Below are 22080 nucleotides of genomic sequence, written 5' to 3'. Positions count from 1 at the left end.
AAGAGCATTGAAAGAGTGAACATTACCTGAAAGACTCGTGTCCTGGAGTGTCAATTATCAGCATTCCTGGAATTTTTATGTTCTCTCTGTCAAACTAATATTTCCAAATATTAGCCATCTTGGAAAGATTATACAAGGAAAAAACAACCCTTCAGAGCTCAGGGTCTCAGCAACAGCACTCACTTCAAAGATCCAGATACACATTTTTAAGCAGGCCTAACATTTTTAATTAGTCAAATTAGGCAAAGATCATGTCAATATAAAGTATTAATATAATGTAGCACAATTCCCTGGATATCAGGTAGCTATATGCTTAGCTAAGACTATTTGTAAGATGAAGCAGCCCATGGTGGGGTGGGGGTGGAACAAGTCGTCCGTCCGTCCCCCCCCCCCCCCCCCCCCCCCCCCAAAAAAAACCCCACATACACAGTTTAGGCTAGTGAGATTTATCGTATCTGTCTTGAACATTTACTCCTCTCAAACGATCTTACAGCTTTAAGTAATTGAATAAAATCTTAAGAAAGGTACTAGAGAACTGAGAGGCAGTTCTCTGCAGGGGTTTTACGACAGCTGTTGCTGCAGCCTCCTCATTACACTCAGTAACAGCCAACGTTTTGGGAAAACCTCCTTCATTAAACATCTCCACAGCAGTTGACCGACTAGTTTTGTGATTATAAAATTCTTAAGTTATCAAGGGACAGGAATATTACTCATAACAGCCATCGCTGCTAAGGTTTTTGGACACCTACTGCAAGTAGATACAGTATACAGTATCTAAAACAAGCAATACAACAGTTTTATTTCTGTATCAGAGTAAAATTCAAATAGGCCCAATTCTAATTCCTGCAGGTAAAAGTCAAGATGATAAACCAAAGTATTGAGAAACAAGTAGTCCATTAGTGCAGATTGGGGTAAACAGCAGTTGCGTGTTTCTGCCAAAGAAACTGCTTTAATTGGACCCAACATCAGCTACATATACTAACACCATAAAGGTGAAGCTCCTCTTTAGGCAGGATGGGAAAAAGAGATAGGAGTTAAACAAATAAATAAAGCAGCCACCCAGAAATTAACTCCAATAGTGGAGATAAACRGGAAAAGGCACCTACCCTTGCCAGCACAAATCTCACAAGGCCTAAGTAGTAATTACTTATATTTTCAAAAAGCAGTATTTGAAGTGCTACATTACTTACATTTTTCACCATCTTGGTTTGCTCATTAATAGCTTCAAGGGGAACGTTAGTGGCCCCGATCTGCTGTGTGATGCCACCAGCCTCRCTGTCCTGTACATGGGTATGCCGAAGCTAGAGACAACACAGAGAGCACAAAGAGCTGAACTCAAAGAAAGCAGGAACACTTGCATATGAGAGACCCTTTGTAGTCACATCAGATTACACTATTTCTAATAAGAACTGCATAAGCAGGGACAAACACACATCTGCATCTTACCTTATCTAAAATTTTGGTCTTGCCTGTGTCGACATGCCCCAGGACACAGATAACGGGTGCTCTGAGCCTCTCCGTGTTCATATTCTTGCTGTTTTCAGCTCGACGCTTCTAGASAAGTAAATTCAAAACTTGCTAAGTATGAAAGAAAAGCTCATGACCTCTCGAGCCGATTATTCATGCAAAACAGAGTTAATTTGGAAACTTAAGTTTTCAAGCTGATTCAAGCAGAGGTAACTGACAAAAATCAAGAAAAGAATCATTAACTAGCAGCTAAAATACAGTTCATCAGTAGGCTAAGTTATTGCATGCACTAACATGTAGTTTTAATGGTGCATTTTGAAGCAGCATCTTGATCCAGACAAGATAAAAGTTCACGACCGTAAAAAGAAATTAAKGTATTTTTAAATTTAAAACATCTATAAAGGGTACACTTTTTTTTTTCTCCCCAAAAGTGACACAAATACACCATCWGCAATGAAGTCCTCTAAATCAAGATACTTTGGATTCAGAGAGGGGAGAAAAGAAAAAAGAAGGGGTGAGCAGTAAACACGGTAAGRCCATTTTACGAACCTGTCTAAACACTGGTCGTGACACAGGCACCATTTGCACAAATTTAACGGGACTTTCTCTCAACAGTGGAGGCTGAAAGTGTTTCTTACACAGTGCAAGAGWATTCCCCCAGTAAAGCCAGCCCACAGTACCTCTATTCTCCGTTTCGCTTTATCGTAGGCGCGCTCTTCCTTAGTGCGGTCATCGTCAGAGTCGTACTCCGAATCCGAGCTGATCTCCTTGCTAGGCTTCTTCTCCATAGACTGCTTCCCAACAGCTTGGGAATCTGCCTCTCTCTCATCTGAGGTCTTTTCATCCTCATCGTCACTCCCTTCACTTTCTCCTTCATCAGATTCTTCACTCTCCTCCTCTTCCTCCTCCTCCTCATCTTCGTCTTCCTCATCCTCCTCCTCATCCACTTCATTTTGTTCTTTGACTTCAATGTGGACAGGTTTACTTTCTAGGAAAGAAAATAAAAACCTAAAGTAATTTTTTTTTTTTTTTTTTTATTGCATTCAGATTTGTGAGGAGGGGGGCAACAAAATAAAAAGTCTACTATGTAAGACTGAAAAAAAGGGATCAGGTTCCCATATTTTTTCAGTTTTCTTTAACAAGTGTTTCGTGTCTACAGCTGCCAACTTAAGTGTTTACAATACGTGCAAGCAGAGCAAGTTGGGGACAGGGAAGGAACAAGGATACAAGCAGTCATTTTTAAATAGTCAGAGAAGTAAAAAGGTGCCCTTTTTAACACTGTGCACTTCATAAAGGAATGAATTCACTAATATACTTTAGCATAGAAGAAGCACTACAAATTCACAATATGCATTCAGTGAACTTCAGATCATGAAAGCACATTTAAAGACAAAAAGAATCAAAATTTCTGATTCTTACAGTCACTTCTATACCTTTAAAAGCCTTATCTTTAGGGTTTCTTTGAAACAGTTTAGAGAAGACTTACCTTCCAGAGGAATTATTCAGTAAAACAAAACAAAAAAGCTTTTTTTTTTTTTTTTTTTTTTGCAAATACATTTATCCTAGAAACAACCTGAGGGGTTCCCTCCTGCACTGAAGTCTGTCAGCTTAGCAATACACCAAGTCTAACTTCCAAGGAAGTTCCTTTCTGCACTGCATTGGCAGCTCATTCACATCTGACCAGCCTGTGGGATGTGACATTGGTGGCAACAGACTAAAACAGATTTTCAAGAACATGAGCAGTCCTTACTAGCCAAGGTAGGACAATCCAGCACCACAGGAATGCCCACCTCTGTAGGACCTGTGTTTGTGCAGAACACCAAACTTGAAAGCACAAGGGCTAAAAGTGGGGTTGAGCAGGCCAGAACACAAACTRGTTTCTGATCTTTAGAAATAATGAAGCTAAATCATGGAAGGACTAAATATAGTAACCAACTCCCCTTCAGGGAGCACTGCTTCCTCCACCACCATAGGAACTTACCTGAGAAGCTCCCCCCACATGCTCGCTAAGCTCTACCTCTTCTGCACACACTGCTGCCAGCTGGAGACAGAAAATGGACTTTGCCATGCCCAGGACATCTGTTGTGGTAGCTGAACATGATCATTCTGGTACTTTCTCCCTTTCTTCCTCCCTCCCCTCTAAAAGAAGGGGATCAGACACCTAGAGTTTACTAATAACACTTTATACTACCTCAGTCCCCCACTTAACACAGGAGCTTGTTTCACAGATATTCTTCTAGATGTCACAAAATAGTCATAGTAAAACTGTTACGGCCTGGAATTGGTTACTGGAGAAAATCAGTACAAGCTAAAAGGTTTCCCTAAAATCCTAGTGGTGGTTTAAGCACTTCTAGAGGGAATTTTTACTCTTGTAAAATCAAACAAACAACAACAAAACTCCAAGTGACTTAGTTTAGGTGGTAAGTACACTTAAAGAATCCTTTTGATTAATATTCAACTAGCTTCTGAAAGCTTTCCTTTAAGAAGGTGCTTATATCCCTTTCTACCACACTTGCTTCATCACTCACGCAACTTAGCAAAGGGGAAGCATTACAGTACTTTCCCCAGAAACAACTTGGCCCAAAAGAAATCTACTGATCCTGGTATTTACATGCTCACCTTTCTCGCCGTCTTCATCACTAACCATTGCTTCCCAGTCATCCAAACCTGCATCTTCTGTTTCTTCTTCTTCTTCCTTTTCTTCTGAAACTGTGAAATCCAAAATTAAATAAGTAAAAAGGAAACAGCCCTGCAACRAAGTTTTTAGAAGCCCCCATCCTCTGACTTACCAACAACTGCAACTTTTAAGCTTGCTCCTACCATTAATCTATAAATTACCTCAATTCTCAAATAAAAAAATCCTGATAATCAAGGGGAAAAAAAAATTCACCAGTCTTCACTAATGCTGCATGCTTAATAAATCATCTTCACTTCTCTTCACAAAGTCTTCTAGCTCTAGCATGCCTAGCAAAAGTTATTTTTGGAAGACCCAGCTAAACTACTCTAGATCCAGTTCCTGTCTGCCTGACAAGCAACTGCTTAATAAATACCACCAGTTTCTACAAAATCACATGCCTTGAAAGGAGCTGTCCAGTTAACAGCTAGCCATGTGTAACAGAGAAACAGTAAGAGAGTCTGGTTGCAGTATTCATTTCAGTTAGGAGGAAAGCAGCTAAGCAACTTTAAGACTGCATGTGCCTTAACACAATTATACRACACTCTGAATTCCAGATGCATTGAAATATTCACTCCCTCAACTCAGCCATCTGAAGAGGCTGCAGCTATTAAGAGATGAATGGCAAAAACAAACTTTCAGTCTCCTCCAAAAGAGGCATTAAACAGCATATGTGATGCAGTACACGGCAAGTCATGAAATTTCAGCTATTTGAAACCAACAGGAGGAGTAAATACCAGACTGCTGGCAGATTAACTCAGAAGTAGAATTCTGCCAGACAGCCCTTCTCTTTTGTGGCAACAAAATCATTCCTGCAAGAGAGAAGCCAACTAGAACTGACATACATATRCAGCATATGAATATTTTGGCATATTCAACTGGAAGTCTTGTCAGTACTCGTCTAACTTAGAATAAAGGTAAAAAGTGAAAATAAGTGTCCTGGCTAAGGAAGCAGAAGTCCAGTAGGATGCTATTTTGTCAACACAAGTACTGTGCATAGACAATTAGGAAAGCAAGTGTCACACGCCAGGCTAAAAAGACTTATTCTCACAAGCCAGTCAATACCCACTGCATTTGGCACTTGTGAAAGCAAAGCCCACTGAATGCAGAAAACCTTCACTGAAGATTGCAGCACAGGTACCAAAAGAGAGCAGAGGGAATGGGCTGCATCTGGCAGCTGACAAAACAGACTTTCAGAAAGCAAATGAGAAGTGAAAAGAGCTGATCATAAGGCAMCAAATGTTCTAATATGCCACGGCTGCCTGAATTAATTGAAGACTAGAGTATTTCCAGAATATGGAGCATTTACAGTCCCACATCCTGAAGCTTTCTGCCTTTTTATGCCATGAAACTCCCATCCGTTCCTCAGACAGTCCCTTGACTTAGGGCAGATACTCAGCCCCATTCAACAAGATAAAGAGTCTCAAAAAGTTATTTGCCACTCCATACTACCCCACAACAGCCTTATTACATGCTCTRAGTTTAACAACATTACTACTGACCTGGTTCTACGGGAAGAGGAGCCTCTTCTTTTACTGGTGGTTCTAGTTCCACAGCATCTTCAGCTRGGGAAGTTGCCTCCACAGGTTCTGAAATTGCAGGAAAGCAAATTAACTGCTACATTCTCTCAGCTGAAACTGACCTAGTTAGAAACTGAATGTTAGGCTAATACAGCTATTTTTAAGTTGTACTGATATAAGGAAACTAATCAAAACTAACCAAACAAGCACTTAGTGATCTAAAACACAGTAAACTTCTTGGAAGGAAGCTATTTCTCAAATAGCCACACTTTAAATAGACTTAGTCAATTAACACTTAAAAGAACTGCCATTACTTCTGAGCACAGTATTCCGGGATTTTTTTCTTAAAAGAGCTGAACAAAATAATAATGATTCAAGTAATTATTTTTTAAACCAATTATTAAAGTCTTGGTGAAAAAAGCCACTCTATCACAAAAACACATGAAACACAAGAGTCAAGAGATAAACATAGTCTAAATTGATTGAATGTGTCAAGCTAGCATGATAAAAAGCAACTTAAGTTTTTAGTTCTGAGTTAGGTTTTATCTTAAGGGTGTCTTGTTTGTTTGTTTCGCTAAARTGTTACTTGTGGTCCTGGAAACTGAAAATTATCCTCTCTATAGGAAAAACTATCCTCTCTATAGGACACAAGCAAAACATCTTTCTCCAATTTAAAAAACAAAAATGACATCAACGCCCTTTCATCCAGGAATCAGMTTAGACTTAATAACAAGTCATTGTTATTTACACTTTGTTGCACTTACTTTACATTAGCACAGAAAACATGCAACCTCACATTCCCAATACTGTTACATCTTATATAATACTTGCAAATTCTGAAGATAAACTAGACAAGAAGAAAACCACAGCAGTCAAGTATACTGTAAAACAAAGGATTAGAAAACAACAAGCAGTCTTCAGAACATCTCTGATCTTAATACATGAGCACTTGCATGGGTAGGGAGACGAAGCAACTTGCAGGCACTTTGACATGCAATCAGTTTAGGATTAGCTGGTTTATTCTGCAAACACCTCCTGGAACTGTGACTATTTTGTTGAGTATCACCATATGTCAAGCGCACCTTCTTTATTTTCCTGCTGCTGCTGTTTCTTTTTCTTTTTATCTTCATATATTGGCCTCTTTTTTGGCACAGAGTCTTTGGATGGCACTTCAACACCTATAAAAATCAGGGAAAAATCCAGGTGATTACTTGCTAAACAAAGTTTGGATAAACAAGACGTTTTTCTAGACTTGCAAGGTAGAAGAATAGAAAGAGCTAGAAAATGCACTGAGCCTGCTTTCCACTAACAAAAACCTTAGWCCAATTTTTAACGTTACAAGACTTGAGTGATGTTAAGTAGTTCTACCTGTTCACTCACTGCCCTTGTAAATGCATTTCTCAAGTAATCCTATCTCTGAAAGAGACAAATCTTAGAACTGCAGGTTTGCAAATTCCCAATACCACTTAAATATGCTTTCATGAACACAAAGCCCTCAAGCTTACCCAGCCTATGTCAACTGAAATTCCTCTATGCTAGAATTCATTTTAAAGCAGCCTGATAACTGACCTAATGACAGACATTTAAGAGCAGATAAGTGATCTCCTCTTACAAGTCTAATTAGCAGACAGCATTTTGCCTTTTGCTATAAAAGGTTGTACTTTTGAAGCTACAGATTTGCTTTATGTACTAAAATAACAGCAATTTGAAGTCACCACCTTCATTTTCAGCTCACCAGAAAAATATGGAAATATTGCAAGAGATTCAATCAAGACTTTTAGTGAAACAACAAATCCTTCATTTAATTATTTCAGTACTTATTGAAACACTAAAAATTCTTTTGGGTAGTTTTCTGAGATTGACAGAAATCGAATTATGGCAGCGTAAGAGTAGGACTCTAAAGGGCAACAGCAACTGCAGAGAATTAAGAGCCTAAGCATAGGTCCTTCAGAGTTCCAAACATCGTACCAGCTACAGAAATCCTTTCTTTCTTTCCCTCACCTCACTCTCTGCAAAAGTGAGACAGTGGTTCCCTCCTACCCCCAAGGAAGCAAAATCTAAATGTGACGACTAAGGTGCATGAAATATTGCTTTCATTACCCTGAGCTTGGAGGAGTTTAAGAGTAGCCTCTGCTCTCGCTCTGGCTTCTCGTTGAGCTTTTGTTAAAAGCTTTCCCTCCTTCTTCAAACGTTCTTTCCTTTCTTTTTCTTTCTGCTTCTTTCTTTCTTTCCTCTCTTGTTCTAGCCTTTCCTGGAAAAAAAAAAAGGTTACCAAAGAAAACATCTAAGAAGTGTGCTTTACAGAACCAAAAGCTGGCAAACGTACATATTCTATGACCAGGAAACATATCAAGTAATAATCTCACAGCTGAGCCAACAAGGATAGAGGTCAATCAACACTTCCTTCATTCARTCTGCAGAATAAAACATAGTTATACCTCCTCTTTGCGTTTAGCTTCTAGCTCCTCCAGGCGTCTTATGCGTTCTTCTTCCTCTCTTTTTGCCCTTTCCTCCTCTTCTTTCATTTTTGCCAAGGCTTCTTGCATAGCTTTGACTGTGGCTTTACTAGGACCCTTTTTCTTCTCTTTCTCTTTTTCTTTTTCCTCACCTTTCTTTTTCTTCTTGTCTTTTTTCTTTTTGTCTCCCTCATTGTCATCAGCTGCAGATAAAAAAAGGCCAGAAATTTTAGGGAGTCCAAATACAGTTAGTGTTTCTGCTACTATATAAAACTTCAAATATAGGAAAGCAATATATAAGCAACCCAGAATGAAAAAATAAATAGGTTTCTTAAAATACAATGGCAGGGCCTCACGTGTTTATGCAACAGGTGTCTAGGAATAACCGTGGAGTGAAAAAAAAGTTAGGTTTGGATTAGAGAACTGTAGGCATATGCCGCAATGAGAATTCACCATCTGGCTTTTCTTTCCCCACACACCTGATAAACTACGGGCCAAGGAAAAACAGCCACATCAGCCAATGCAAAAAGGATGAAAAGATTACCAAATGCCTAGTCTATCTGACTTAGAGGAAAGCAGCAGTCATCCTCATTGCCAGCCAACATTCTGGTCTCTTTATTAAAAAAAGTATTTAAATTAAGTGTACTAGAAACTCTGTTACCAACCTTCTGCTGCTGCAGGAGTCTCGGGGGCTTCAGAGGAAGTCTTCTCTTCAGCTTTCTTTGGAGCTTCCTTCGGCTTTGCTGGTTCTCTACCAGCTTCTGATTCTTCCTTCTCTTTCTGTTTCCTCAGTTTGGCTTTTTCCTCCTCACGTTTCTTCCTTTCACGCTCCTTTTTTTCTGCCTTCTTCTGGGCCACTGTTTTTACTTTGAATTCTTCCTCATCCCCACTTTCAGCAGCAGGAGCAGCCTTTGCTTTCTGGGTTTTCTTTTGTCCTTTTCTGGGCTGGGAGACCTCATCTGACTCATCACCACTCTCCCCTGAAGATACTGCCCTGACTCGCTCTTTACTTTTTTTAACGTTAGTCTCATCATCTTCTGACACGTCCTGCTTTTTATTTGACTTCTGAGTTTTCCCTTTATTTTTCTTAAGCAGCAYCTCATGATCATCATCATCACTGCAAGAAAGCATTTCTTGTTTGGCTTTCTGATTTTTTTTAGATTTTCTGTCTTTATCTTCTTCCTCACTGTCATAGTCATTTTCAACACTGGTCTTTTTATTCTTTCCTTTCCTCTTCTTGTCTTGTTTTGATGAGCTGATGTCTTCATTGTCATTTTCAGCCTAGTAATAAACAATCATATAATAATCAGTCATTAAGAATGGAATAGTGAGTGTTCYGAGACACTGCATTGAGAGCTGAAGAAAATTTTCCCTTACTGAAGGCAAAGTTTGAAAAACAGTACATAAAACACAGGTTTTATATACACTATATGGCTTTTTTTTTTTTTTTTTACATTGCTACAAAGCCCACAATTAAAATCTATTCTGCATGGTTTCAGATCATCATTTACATGCAGACATGGCTGCTGGCAAAATTTTTCATAGTTGGCATTTAGTATGAAAGCACGAGACCAGATACAAATGAAGACAAACTGCTAAGTTTCACTTTGGAGCTCCAGCTACACTACAGCACGGGAACTTTCTTGGGACAGCTGTAAATGTTAACCCAGCTACTTCTTACTACACATCCACTTCCTTTACATTGTTCACCTTTCCTGTAGGAGGTTCCTTGTCAGCCTTCCCTCCTTGTGTCTCTAAGGACAGTTCTTCCAGCTCTTTCAGGATATCATCTTCACTAAAAGAAGAAAGAGGTTTCGGGACTTAAGTAAGTGAGCTTGTGTATAATGGAATAAAATTAGAAAGAAAGCAAAAATATTTACTCAAAATCCTGTTTTTTCTTCTCTTTTTTCTTTTTGCTTTTAGCTTTCTGAGGCTCCTGCTCCTTTGCAGCTCCTGCACCTTCTATCTCAGCAGCAAGGGCATCAATATCGATATCATCTTTTGCACTAAAATACAAAAGAGAATGCAGGGTTATGAACGGGTCAAATTAAGTGACACAAGGAGAAGTCACCTGCACAAAACAAAAGTTTCAAAAATCTGAGATCAACCAGAAGTCATGAGAAATGCAGGAAAAAGATGTTTAACAAACCATTACACGCTGTTACCTTATTCCTTCCAGTATACTGAAAGTTATTTCGCCTACATTTTAGGGTTTCACCTTTCCAATAGGAAAAAAAAAAAAAAAAAAAAAAAGAAAAAAAAAGCTGCACATTCAGTTCCTGCAACTTATGTTCAGTTATTTAAGGTTTAGATGGGAGATCTGCTTAAACTTTTAAGAACACAATTCTGATTTCATTATTTTCCTTTGTCACCAGAAGGCAATTGCTTAGCCATTCAAATCATAGAAAGCACGACTAATGGAAAGATTTTCCCCCAGAAAGTGGGAAAATGAAGCACAAACAAAAAAGTTTTGGAATTCAGTAGCAACCAATTCCACTAAAAGCATTCATCTGCTCCTTTCAACATTTCTGTGCATAGAAGAACAGAATTACTGTATCTTGATGGCTCTTGTAGATAAAGTAAGGTAAGGAGTAGTTTTTCCACAGTTTCTAACTCACAGCAACAGCTGCTTGTGCTCTGTCACCAGACTGAAGAGGCTCATTATTCTTTGTCAGAAATAGGCAGGCAAGAGGGAGCACCCTAACCCCTTCTCCAGACTCTCAAAAGACAGATCAGGAGAAATGATAAAGTTGCAAGCAAATATTTTCATCGCTTCTAGGCCTAAACTCCCAGGAAGTCTCACGAGGCATTTGATCCATGCTTTCCTTCTCCTTAGATCTCATTCTGTCCATTTTTTTTCCTTTTGATTCCTTTTTCCTTTCTCAGTACAATCTTTCATTTGTAAAAAAGCAAAAGTATCTCTCTTCTACTCTATCAATAATTTCAGTTCAGCATTTTCAATAGGCTTTTTTCCTCCTTTACTTGTACCTATGGGACTGAGCAAAGTCTTCTAYGCAGAAGTTTTTCCAAGCTACTGCACTCACAAGGCAAACTGTAAGGGTTTTTTTTTTTCCTGCTATTCCCTGCTGCCCACTTAAAGCTTCCATGCAACTTACTGCTCTATTAAGTGAGCAAATATTGGCACACTACTTGTATCACAACTTGCAGTTTCCAAAACCCCCCCAAAAACCCATCACTTTTCCTCAACACACTCTCAAAACACAGCTCTTCCTCTCACACTTTCAGTCCACATTATTATGTTACAACCACCAGCTGTGCCACCAGAGAAAGAAATATCAAAATAATCAGAAAGCCAGGAAAATGCATTTTTTTCCCAAAATACAGTCTACACAATAACAACAAATCTTTAGGATACCAGAGTTTCAGCCCTTTTAGTTCACACATCCAGGAGTAATTAAAAAAAAACCCACACCCACCCCACACAAGCAGCATTTTATTCAAGTCACCAAATACTGACCATCTAACAACTGCACAAGTATTGTTTAAAGATCAAGTTTAATGCTTTGTATTTAAGATTTTAGGGTTTTTTATACAATCAACAGAAAAAAAAAGCTATGTGATGCAACATCTCACTGTAAGCACATTTTCTAGAGATACTTACTTTTAATYAAAAAACAAACACCCTTGTGCATCTTGAAGCCTAGTGGTACTGACATGCCTCACATGATAAATAATACACATCTCCAAGAGCAGCTCTTAAATCCTTAATGCAGGATTTATAAACCAATGTCCTCCCCCAAGAGAAAAGAACAACTTTCAGGGGAGTTTTTTGCACCTGTAAGAATTCAATTTGTATTTCAGCAATTCCAAAGCCATTTCAAAGAGCAGTTTAACTACACCCAGAGCCCTAGCATCAGGCTGAGCACGTTAAATGTACGGCTACCTACCTAGGGCCTCACAGATTTTTCTGCATGAAGGGCAGCCCGCTGGTTTCCCAAGCACGTTTGCTTCCTTCCTTCTTTCCTGCTTTAGGTTCTTACAGAGCAGATGGAGGCCAAACCAAGCTGAGGGTTTGCAGAGCCAAGATACAGGCTCTACTACGGCTGCTGACACTGCTCCCAGCGCTGCAGTGCTGACCAGAGTGCCATCCAGGYGTTAGAGACACAAGCCTTTAAGCATCGCTTCTTTCAAGTGGATACCCTGGACTCCCATCTTTGCACACTGTAACTCCACAGGAAACGTATTTCACACAGAAAACGCACAGGGTTTATGCTACTAGACAGGACACAAAGCAGAAAAGAAGGGAACTTCCCTCTTTTGCTGAGACTTTTTTATATCAAAAAGGAAACCACTGCATTTAAATACGTAACAGGAAAGCTTCTTTCCTACCAATACTGGTAAATACCTRCAAACCCTGATTTTTTTTCCCTGCAAAACTTGGACTGCCTAATATAGGACTTGAAATCATTATTATATCCAAGTCTTTTTCAATTTTGTCCTCAAATTGCTTTCCCTGGAAGACCTATGCAGACTTCCCTGCCTAACTTGGGCCATTTAAGCCCATCATGTTTTGACTCAAGGGAGGCCAGCTGGTGATTTGCTTCAGACCTCCGGATTTCTCTGTTCTCCCAGCACAAGAGGCAGAGCACTCCTGCCTGCTGAGAAGGGCACGTCTGCCCCCTTTTCCTCTACCTCTGCTTCAGAAGTGAAGCCCAAGACACCTCTTATTCATGTGTTTTTGCCTCGAGCCACTAATTTCGCTGCCAAACATGACGAGAGTTCAACCATGCCCTAGTTCTGATAATGCTAGGGCAGCATTTCAGCGCAGCAAGTCAGCACAAGACTTCACTTGGTAAATAAAGGGAAAAAAAAAAGTTTAAACAAGAAATGTTTAAAGCATTAACCAGTCACCAATATTAGGCAAGGATGCTCATAGAGGAATATGGATCAAAACTCTGCAGCAGTCAGGCTTGTTTTAAAGGAGTTCTCAGCAACATAACAAGCAGGCAGAGATCACTAATCACACTAACAACTATACTTTTTGCCTCCCCTCAGAATGAAATTGCTGCTCTTCCAATTCAATCCTATTTTCAACATTCTTCCTTTAGAAWTTCACTGCCTTTTACCATTTAAAATAGAATAAAAGTAATCTATACCCACAAAAYACCACTGAATTTTAAAAGCCGCACAGCAAAACATTCAGATATCTATCCTGGATATTGATCCAGAAGGGATATTAAGCAAACATCTGGAATAAAGTTTTTTATTTCTTTTTGAAGTTTGGCTTGCATAAAAGCATTCCAGTACAATTTGCTTGCATAGTCTATTGATACTCTGCATTACATAGGGATCAAGGAAGCAAACTGTTAATAGATGCCTGGATATTCAATGGGCCACTAATTGAACAGTGTTTTAGTTTCCAAATATTCACTACCATTCCATAAAAAATCAGGATCAAATATACTTACACTATCCCAAATACATAATTGGGAATTTTTCAGAAAGGAGTGGACAGCAAAGGCAACTCAGCAACATTCCTCAGGGAATTAAAACTCCAAATCAGGCTAACAACATAAAGTCACACTCCAAAATCCCATCTAGAGATTAACAATGTTAAACCAAAGCACTGGCAAAGAAAACTACACTCCCAAATCCAGACCATAAGAGAAAGTGAAACATTTCCAGTGTAAAGTCTAAGACCACATTAGAAAACAGACGAAAATCTGCCACCCACCTCTGCTCAATCTGATGTAAAAAGATGGCCAGCAGCTCTGCTATTTATAAGATCCCAAACTGTTGCAAGCTATTGAGTCAGAAAAGTGGAAAATTCCCCTGCCTGATAGGTCTGCAGCCTGAAGAGAGAGAGGGGAGAAAAAAATCCACCTCCCACTGGTTGCCTTCCTAATACAGAAAGGAAATGTTTAAAACCTCAACACAAGTTAAAAAGAAACACTCCATTATAATATCTAACACAAAAATTGTAGCATGTTTAAAAAAATAAAATAAAAACACAGAAGCATGCATGGATTTGGAGCAAGCTGCTTTGCTGATGCAATGGCCTGCAACAGCTAGCGCCTAGAAATTCCATGYGGAAGCTATCACAAGATCAGAGTTCACCTTAAAACAAACAAATTTAAGAGCATTCAATCTTACATCAATCTCTGTTTTCATATACAATGGCTTGCTCTAGGCTTTTGAGGGGATTCTTTGACATTTTGCCTGCAAATCCTGTTATACAATCATGTAGTTTCCACTACTTCTCTACAACTAGGAAGTCACATCTTTGCAGAGGCCAGGAAGTTTGGGATTCTTTTTTTTTTTTTTTTTTTTTTCAGCAATTAATTAACGTGCATCTCACCAGTACAGAAGTCATCACACTACAGTTCAAGATTTGAAGTTGTAACTCTGACATAAGCAAAAACCTGCAATAACGTCCTAACCTAGGAGTGCTTCAGAACAATTCTAAGTTCACATTAATTACCTATCACCTCTTGGTTCCCCAAGAGCTTAAGAGTGATTCCAAGAACATGGTAAGTTCAACGCTGGAGSATTTTTGTCATGAGGCTTCCATACCAATGACAAATGCTGGAAGCAAGACAACCTCCCTTTAGCAAACAGGAGTCCAGGCATAAAAATTGAGAAGACGTGCTCAGTATTGGAGAAGCAGGCCCACCACAGGGAAGAGAAGCCCACAGCTATTAAAAAACTGTCAACAGACCTTTTGCACTTTACTTTGCTCAGTGAACTCATGCTATTCCAATGCTCGGCTGCCCTTCCTTGTCAAACACGCTCCTCCAGCTTCCGTGAAGACTCCAGCAAACATTCAGCCTGGGAGCCAAACGGCACCAACGGCGTTTCACAAATACCCTCTGACAGCAGATAAACACGTTGGAGAGAGCAGACGTGCACGCTCTCATCCAGGCTCTTCTCTGAGATCATCTACAACTGTGACTTTGAGGACACCTATGATAGCACTTACACTGCATAGCCTAGAACCCAGAGCGAGCATTTGGTATGTAGGCACTGGGTTAAGAAATGTCATTTTAGCAAAGCAGTGCTAAGAAAATTTAATCCTTAATCTGTGCATGAACTGAAAGAGTAGAGAAATGGGATTAATTAGCAGCATACAAAAGGAGACAAGTTGCCCTCATTTAGAGCAATCCAAATCCATTACAGTTAGGTGAATTAATCTACAGAAAAAAAATAAATTAAAAAAACAGAGGAGAATTTAGCTTAGGTGAGAAGTTGCCTGTAAGAACTGGAAACCCAGCATCCAACTTTGCAATGGAAGACAACCAGTGCTCTCCTAATGGAAGCGAAGCCAGAGGGTACATGCAGACTCAAAGCTTACAAAGGTTCTCATCCACACCAGTGACCGATACAAATATGATTAGTAAAAATTGCCTTAGTTTATCATCTCAGTTGGCTTTAAACCAAAGCCAAACTGCTTTAAAGTTCTCTGTATGAAGATGAAAATCAAACCTCAGAATAGGGTTATATGATTAAAAGGGAGGGTGTGCTTGTGCATGGAGTGAAAGAGGCAGGATGAGCAAGCCAAGAGAACAGGAAAGCCACATCACTGCTGCAAACTCACTGCCTGCATTCCTGTGTAATGAGGTCCGTTTGTGCTGAGGCAGCTCCGGGGACATTGCATCACTTGCCTGACACCAGCTCCCCTATCCAGCTTCAAAGGAGGAGCACCGTCATTAAGTCATTTTCTTGGGGTTTTTAAAAAATGCAAATATTTAAGAGAGTTGAAAGAAGCTGAATCATCTATTTCTATGCATTTGGGCTTGTCTTAGTTTACTAACATCATTATACAGAGGTCTTGATCATTAGTTCTGGAGAGTACATTACACATTCTTTATATTGGTGGCTTGTAAGGCCAGTAATAAGAAAAATAACCATTTTAAATACAACCTCATTGCAGAATTAGAGGATTTCAAGGTTGAATGTAACATTTGTAGCTGTTCAATTTTAGATATTAAGCCAAACTGYTTTAATTTCAAAAAGAAAAGCTCTGCTACAATAACTGCTTTACAACACTATAGAACAAATAACTTTTAGAGTGTTTTTGTTAAGTATTCAAAACTATGCACCACCAGCTTGATCTTTACATGGGCTACGAATACAAAGTACAAGCATTTGCTGGGTCAGCAGGGCTATTCAAGGCATGAGAAGTTGCAGCCTTTTTGTCATTCTCACCCATCAGAGAATAAATGGGAACACCAACACACATCTCATTTTGGGATGAGGGATCAGGGTAGGGGGGCGGGGGGAAGGTGCAGACAGTTCTCTGCTGAAAATGTTTGGATTACATTTACATACACGTGGCATAGCTTGAAAGCTTGGGAAAAATAAAGCCCAGCTCCACTATACTCCTTCCTTGGCCTGYGAAGCGAAGGAGAGTCAAGGGGAGCCCTGGCTATGCCATCCACCACTGCAGCTGAGGAAGCTATTGAGCATCAATTTCCTCCCCCTTTCCCWGCCCCCCTTTCTCCTCTCACCGAGCAGCTGCAGACAAGCAAAATCTCTCACAAAAAAATTTATTTGTTTGATAATGTTAGATCTGTCAGCTGAGTTGTACATACACATTTGTTCCAATACAATGGCAGTGGTTGGAATGAAGCCCAAATGCAGCTGTGGACCAAAAGACTAGACGGTCCAAAAGAGTTCACAGCAAGACTGAATTAAGTGCAACATGAAACTATATCTTAACAGCCTTGCCCTAGTAAGATGAAGGAAGCTGGTGAAGCTAACTAATTACATGAGACAGCAAGGAAGCAGCACTYGACTAAAGGTATAATTGGTTTCTACTCATGCTCTTAAGACAATGATTCCATCTTACAATATTAAAGAGTCATGCCTTCCTTTTCAGGCTTAGGTGGGCAAGAAGAGTAACTATTAGTTAAGTAAAACCTGAAAGAAAGCCTAAGTTAGGCCCCAGGAGATTCTGGGAAAAAACAAGTTAAGTCTCCTTCGTACATCCTAGATATTTTTTTTCTTCACTTAAAAAGGCACGCGCACTCTCTAGAAGTCCCTTTTAAAGCTGTAAGRGCGTCAAGGTGAAAAGAGCTTATGTTATAGTTAGTAACAGACAAYACAGAGCTCTGAAAAAAAACAGTTCTTCAAGGCTCAGTTTAAATATTTAGGTCCCGAGAGAACACCACAACTGAAAACATGCAATATGAAACACTAAGTAGTGAACAAGCATTCAGACTTGCCTAGATTAATTYGTTTGTTTAGAAAAAGCACAAGCTGACAAAATTTAAGCTGCTTCCAAGTGTGCCATTCCACACTTTCCATACCCTATGCATTTCTTATGCTATATAGTCAAAACACATCCCAAAAATACCATCTACATCACTCCATGAAAYGGACTTTACGTTCTTTATAATTCTRAAYAGCAGTGGACACCCACCTACATTAACTATAATTAAATTACAGTCTGCATTTAACTATCATATCTATATATGATAGTTATAGAGATATAATAGACATTATATCYATATATAATAGATATAAATATATAAATAACTATTACATTAACTATTATATTACAAGCCACACATATGATACACCAACTGCCTCCAGAAGAGAAGAGCCACCAGTCTCCACTGCATTTCCGTGAGCAAATCAAACMGAGTGGTTGAACACACAATTCATACAATTTCTGTGCAAAATGTTTCCTCTCACAGTCTAAGGGGCATTTCGTTTTCCTAAGGAATGTTACACAAGCATTAAGAGTTACTTGATCAGAGGTTTTGTCCAGGCCCATAACACTGACTCCTAGGCAGTTTTTATTTTAAGGAACAACAGACCACACAGAACAAGTGCAAAGCAAGGAACATGAGGCCAGAGTCAGAAAACATGACAGTGAGTGTGACTATAACAAATGAATATCGAGCCATCAGCTTGCCYGGCTTATCATGGCAAGTGTCAACAAGAACAACAACAAATTTTAACTTACTGCAAACCAGCCCCTTCTTCCAAGTAAAGTTTTCCAGAGATGTCCAGAAAAACAGTTTTCATAAATAGCAGTTACACCAAATTTAGAMGGCGTTGTGATGCTTTGCTTTAAAAAACAAATCCAAAAGTGTAAGAAGAGTTTTCACAAAGTGTTTGCATTACAAAAAACACCCTTTTTTGTCAGAGAAAGTTACACTTGCATAGGAGAGGCCAATATACATTCATATTGCATTTTGGTATTTCATCTTCTGGTATAAAATCCAGGCTCCTTCCAGACGAGACTTGCAAAGCAGGGATTGCAAGAATTTATCAGCCATTCTCTTTGTTGGAACTACAGAAAGCTTTGCTCTTGGAAATATTTTTGAGAAGCAGACAACAATAGTTATCATTTATTTTCTGGAGTACAGAACATTTTGAAACTACAGGTTATTTGTAGGCTTTCTAGAAAACACTGGCCTTCACAGTACTGCCCAAGGCAATATTAAGATTTTATATAGCACACGAAAAAGAAAGGCAGAAATAGAAACATTTAGTAGACAGCACCAGCAGTTTAACTTGCAGAAGAGGAAGCAATATATAGCATCAGCAACAGCGCTGTTAGTCTTATTTTAGCAGCAGCGTTCACTCTTGGCTGCAGAATCACAGTTGGCATGTGCAACTCCTAAAGCCATATGCATGAATGATCAGAGCAGTATGCCCAGGCAGCAGCTCACAACATTAAAGGGCACAGGAATGCACCTAAAGATTAAGTCTTGGAAGCTAAAAAGCGCTGCTGAGAAGAGGAGAAAGAGGTAAACCTGGAAAAAGGGGACAGAGAGGGAAAAGAATCCCTAAAAAGCTAATGAAAGTGGAAAAGATGCAGATTCTAGGCAGGCAGAAATTTGGAATATACAGAGAATCTTCTTCTCGGTGCATAGCACCAACTTGAGGCTTGAAATCAAAGCTTAGTCCACAACTGCCCTTCTTCCCACCCATTAGGGAACACGGCACCCAACTCACACAGCATGAGGAACCCTTGCTGCATGTGCTGTTCTTCAGCTCTGCCCAAGAGCTGCAGCAGAGCTGCCACTGACAGCAGAAGCCGCATCACGCATCCCAACACTCCCACTTCCCTGGGAAAGCCTGGAAATCTGCCTCTTTCCTTCTACTGACAAGGCTCGCTCTGAAGTTTAATTTGAAAATGAGCATGTAACACAACCATAAAAATTCCAAGCAGCCTATTAAGGCTGCCTCCATATGGCCTAGGGGCCTCTTATCACCCAGGACACACTTCACCTTTCAAGGTGCCTCTTTAACACACTACACAGTTTTCCTACAGTGACTATAACTCTGGCCATCTGGATAAATGTGTTCTCCACGAACYCCTGCACAACAACAACAAAAAGAAACAGCAGGACTTAACAAAAAGGTTCCATAGGAGCATWATAGCAGAATGCTGCATAGCAGGAACAGATTTATAGGTAAACTGGTTCAGCAAGTGCTATATATTGAAAACAGGCCACACTTCTATCTTCCCACTCTTTCCCTACTGCAGTTATCTTGACCCTATATATTTACACCCTGCTCCCATGCCAAAATCCTTCCTCAGTTTCACTTACTAGCATACTTGTTTTGATATACCAACATTCATCAATATGACCCCTATTTCATTCTGCAGAAACAGACAGGGGCAAAGAAATGAACTACTAGACCAGTCTTGACACCATCAGATGACAGGGAAGCACCTTTGCAGGTAGTGAGATATTCCAAAATATCATTGGCCTTCTAGACCCATCCTGATTCCCATCCCCTCAAACACTTTCCTGTTAAACACAGAGAGAGCAGTTTTCCTGCCCTTCTCAAACACACACCTGTGAATTCTTCTTTCACATTATCCCTCCCATCATCAAGTAGCCCTGGAATAGGGTATTGCCATTACTAGCAATGGGACACAGGCTTCATATTGAGCTTGCAAAACTTTAACACTGAAGCTTTGCCACCCTTGCTCCAGCTGAGCTCTCCTGGGCCTGCCTGCAASTTCATTTTACTTAATTTAGCTGCAACAGTAGTTTCCCTGAATACATGGTACTCYGTTTTAACATTTGCTTTATTGTTTATTCTTGTATAAGGACCATACAACCATGGCTTCATATAGACAGCAGTAACCAGCTGCTGCTCTGTGTAGARCAAGGTATTTACAACTCTGATACACCGATGGAGAAAACTACAGGCCTGGTACGATAGCAGAGGCCTTGAAGCGGAGCACAGGGTGCGGCAGAGGAGTGATAAGCGACGGGACACAAGCCGGCGCTGCAGACCCTACAGCTAAAAACAACTCACCAGTGGCCAGTTAAAGAAATGCAGTGCTAGAGCTGAACAAAACTGGGTTTAGGGGTAAGAAATGGAACAAGAACATTTAACATGTGAAAGGCACCATGTAGAGTAAATATGGATGTGAAGTGGAGCTGCAGACCAGTGAAGCAAAAGCAAGGCATGTAAAGCAAGCATGTGAAAGCAATCCCAAGTGGATCCCAGAGGGAGAAGAAGCCATCAACATGAACAATCACATTCTTGTCAGTGAAGGACTCCAGGTGCAAAAAAACATCACCAGTTGAATGAAGCCACCAACCTTCAGACCCAAGGAGCAGAAGTGTAAACAGAACATCAGGAAAAACAAGTGAAAAACAAAAAGTCTGTATAGAGCAATATAACTGTATCACTACTCTTCGCTGTTCCGTAGAAACTGGATCTGCACTAACGATTATGTCCTTAAGACTTCAATTATCCCAACTATTTTTTGGCTTTGCTTTCAGGGTTTGCTACCCCTTTGCCCACGAAGCAGCTACTGTCACAAAAGCGTCCCAAAGAGCAGCGCCCCGTGCCTGAAGGCTTCTGCCCAATACCAGTGTCATCTCTACTTTGTGCAAAGAGCTCTACAGCACACACACACAYACCCCAATCCTTTCCTCTTCCTCAAATCGCACTGGAATCACCTCCTTACCCAGCGCTGCTGCCAAGGGAGCTGCCATGCAGTGCTGCCACTGAGACATGCTGGGAACAGTCTGCGCTACAAAGCAGCATATGGTGCAGCACAAGGAGGGAGGAAGTCAGTCAGACGAGAGAGCTTCGCTAGCAGAATYGTCATTATCAGGAAAGACAGAACAGAAAGTAGTAAAACGGCTCACACCCTAACCTGGAAAGGAGCAATAGCTTTGGATCACCAGCATTTTTCCTCGGTATCTTACTGTAATGCATACCTAGACAATTAAAACACCTAAAGAAAAAGGAATACTTAAGATTTGCTCAACTAACAACAAGCAGTCATATTCTAACCAGAAAAAGTGGAAAGGAGAGAAGAGAAACAGAAAAAAAAAAAAGACACAAGTTTGTGGAAGAAGTTTCTTTAGGTACTTTCCATTAAATACACTTATGGAGTAAAGAAGGGCACACAGAGTGAAGAACTAGGGTAAGAGTAAGAAAAAAAATGAAGTGTACAAACTGTTTCTTGACTATATTCATTTTAAGAGAATAATCCTGCCTGGATATTAAACTCCTTGTCCATATTTGTCCATATTTGCAACTCCACAGATTGATTACGCATTTGTAACTTTATAATGACAAGTAACAACACCTACTCTCCTCCTAATTCGCACATACGCAACATGATTCACCCAACAGTGAGCCATAGAATAAACAGGGCTGCCTTTAGGAAAATATATATTAAAAAAAAAGAAGCAAAGTTCACTGACAGTCCAAGCTGTAGGGAAGATCCTCGTGGATATTTGTGCGATCACAAGCTATTGCTGTGGCCTGTACCGATTACAGTTGCAAGAAGCACAGAGATACATCACAACCCATAGCCCCCGGTGTGACACGCAGTGACAGCCGGGGGAGCCGCGGCGCCGGCAGCGAGGCCGGGGCCCTCTCCCCGCAGCGGGCAGGGCGCCCGCACCGCGTGCTCCGGCGGCGAACCCCCTTCCTAAAGGCCCCGACGCGGCCGCCGCCCCCGCGCCCAACGGCCGCCAACGGTCGCCAACGGCGCCCCGCTCCCGCC

At 40.3% G+C, this 22080-nt stretch overlaps 1 protein-coding gene across 1 annotated transcript in view; it reads right to left on the bottom strand.

The window, feature by feature from the left end:
- Positions 1 to 21076, bottom strand: part of EIF5B (eukaryotic translation initiation factor 5B) — a 29300-nt gene extending 8224 nt beyond the window's left edge. Inside the window, exons 1-14 of the mRNA XM_026035646.1 lie at positions 20981 to 21076; positions 19323 to 19411; positions 9998 to 10123; positions 9828 to 9912; positions 8783 to 9398; positions 8100 to 8320; positions 7762 to 7912; positions 6744 to 6839; positions 5644 to 5730; positions 4087 to 4176; positions 2148 to 2455; positions 1447 to 1554; positions 1191 to 1301; positions 27 to 94 (exon numbers count right to left, since the gene is read on the bottom strand). Of these exons, the coding sequence (XP_025891431.1) occupies positions 27 to 94; positions 1191 to 1301; positions 1447 to 1554; positions 2148 to 2455; positions 4087 to 4176; positions 5644 to 5730; positions 6744 to 6839; positions 7762 to 7912; positions 8100 to 8320; positions 8783 to 9398; positions 9828 to 9912; positions 9998 to 10123; positions 19323 to 19411; positions 20981 to 21076 (2252 nt within the window). The remainder of the gene's footprint in view (positions 1 to 26; positions 95 to 1190; positions 1302 to 1446; positions 1555 to 2147; positions 2456 to 4086; positions 4177 to 5643; positions 5731 to 6743; positions 6840 to 7761; positions 7913 to 8099; positions 8321 to 8782; positions 9399 to 9827; positions 9913 to 9997; positions 10124 to 19322; positions 19412 to 20980) is intronic.
- Between the last annotated feature and the right edge of the window lie 1004 nt (positions 21077 to 22080).

The sequence above is a fragment of the Nothoprocta perdicaria genome, unplaced genomic scaffold (assembly GCF_003342845.1).
Source record: "Nothoprocta perdicaria isolate Ctin4 unplaced genomic scaffold, notPer1 scaffold_163, whole genome shotgun sequence".
Classification (NCBI taxonomy): domain Eukaryota; kingdom Metazoa; phylum Chordata; class Aves; order Tinamiformes; family Tinamidae; genus Nothoprocta; species Nothoprocta perdicaria.
The sequence above is the reverse complement of the archived record's forward strand: the minus strand, read 5'-3'. Positions and strand labels throughout refer to the sequence as shown.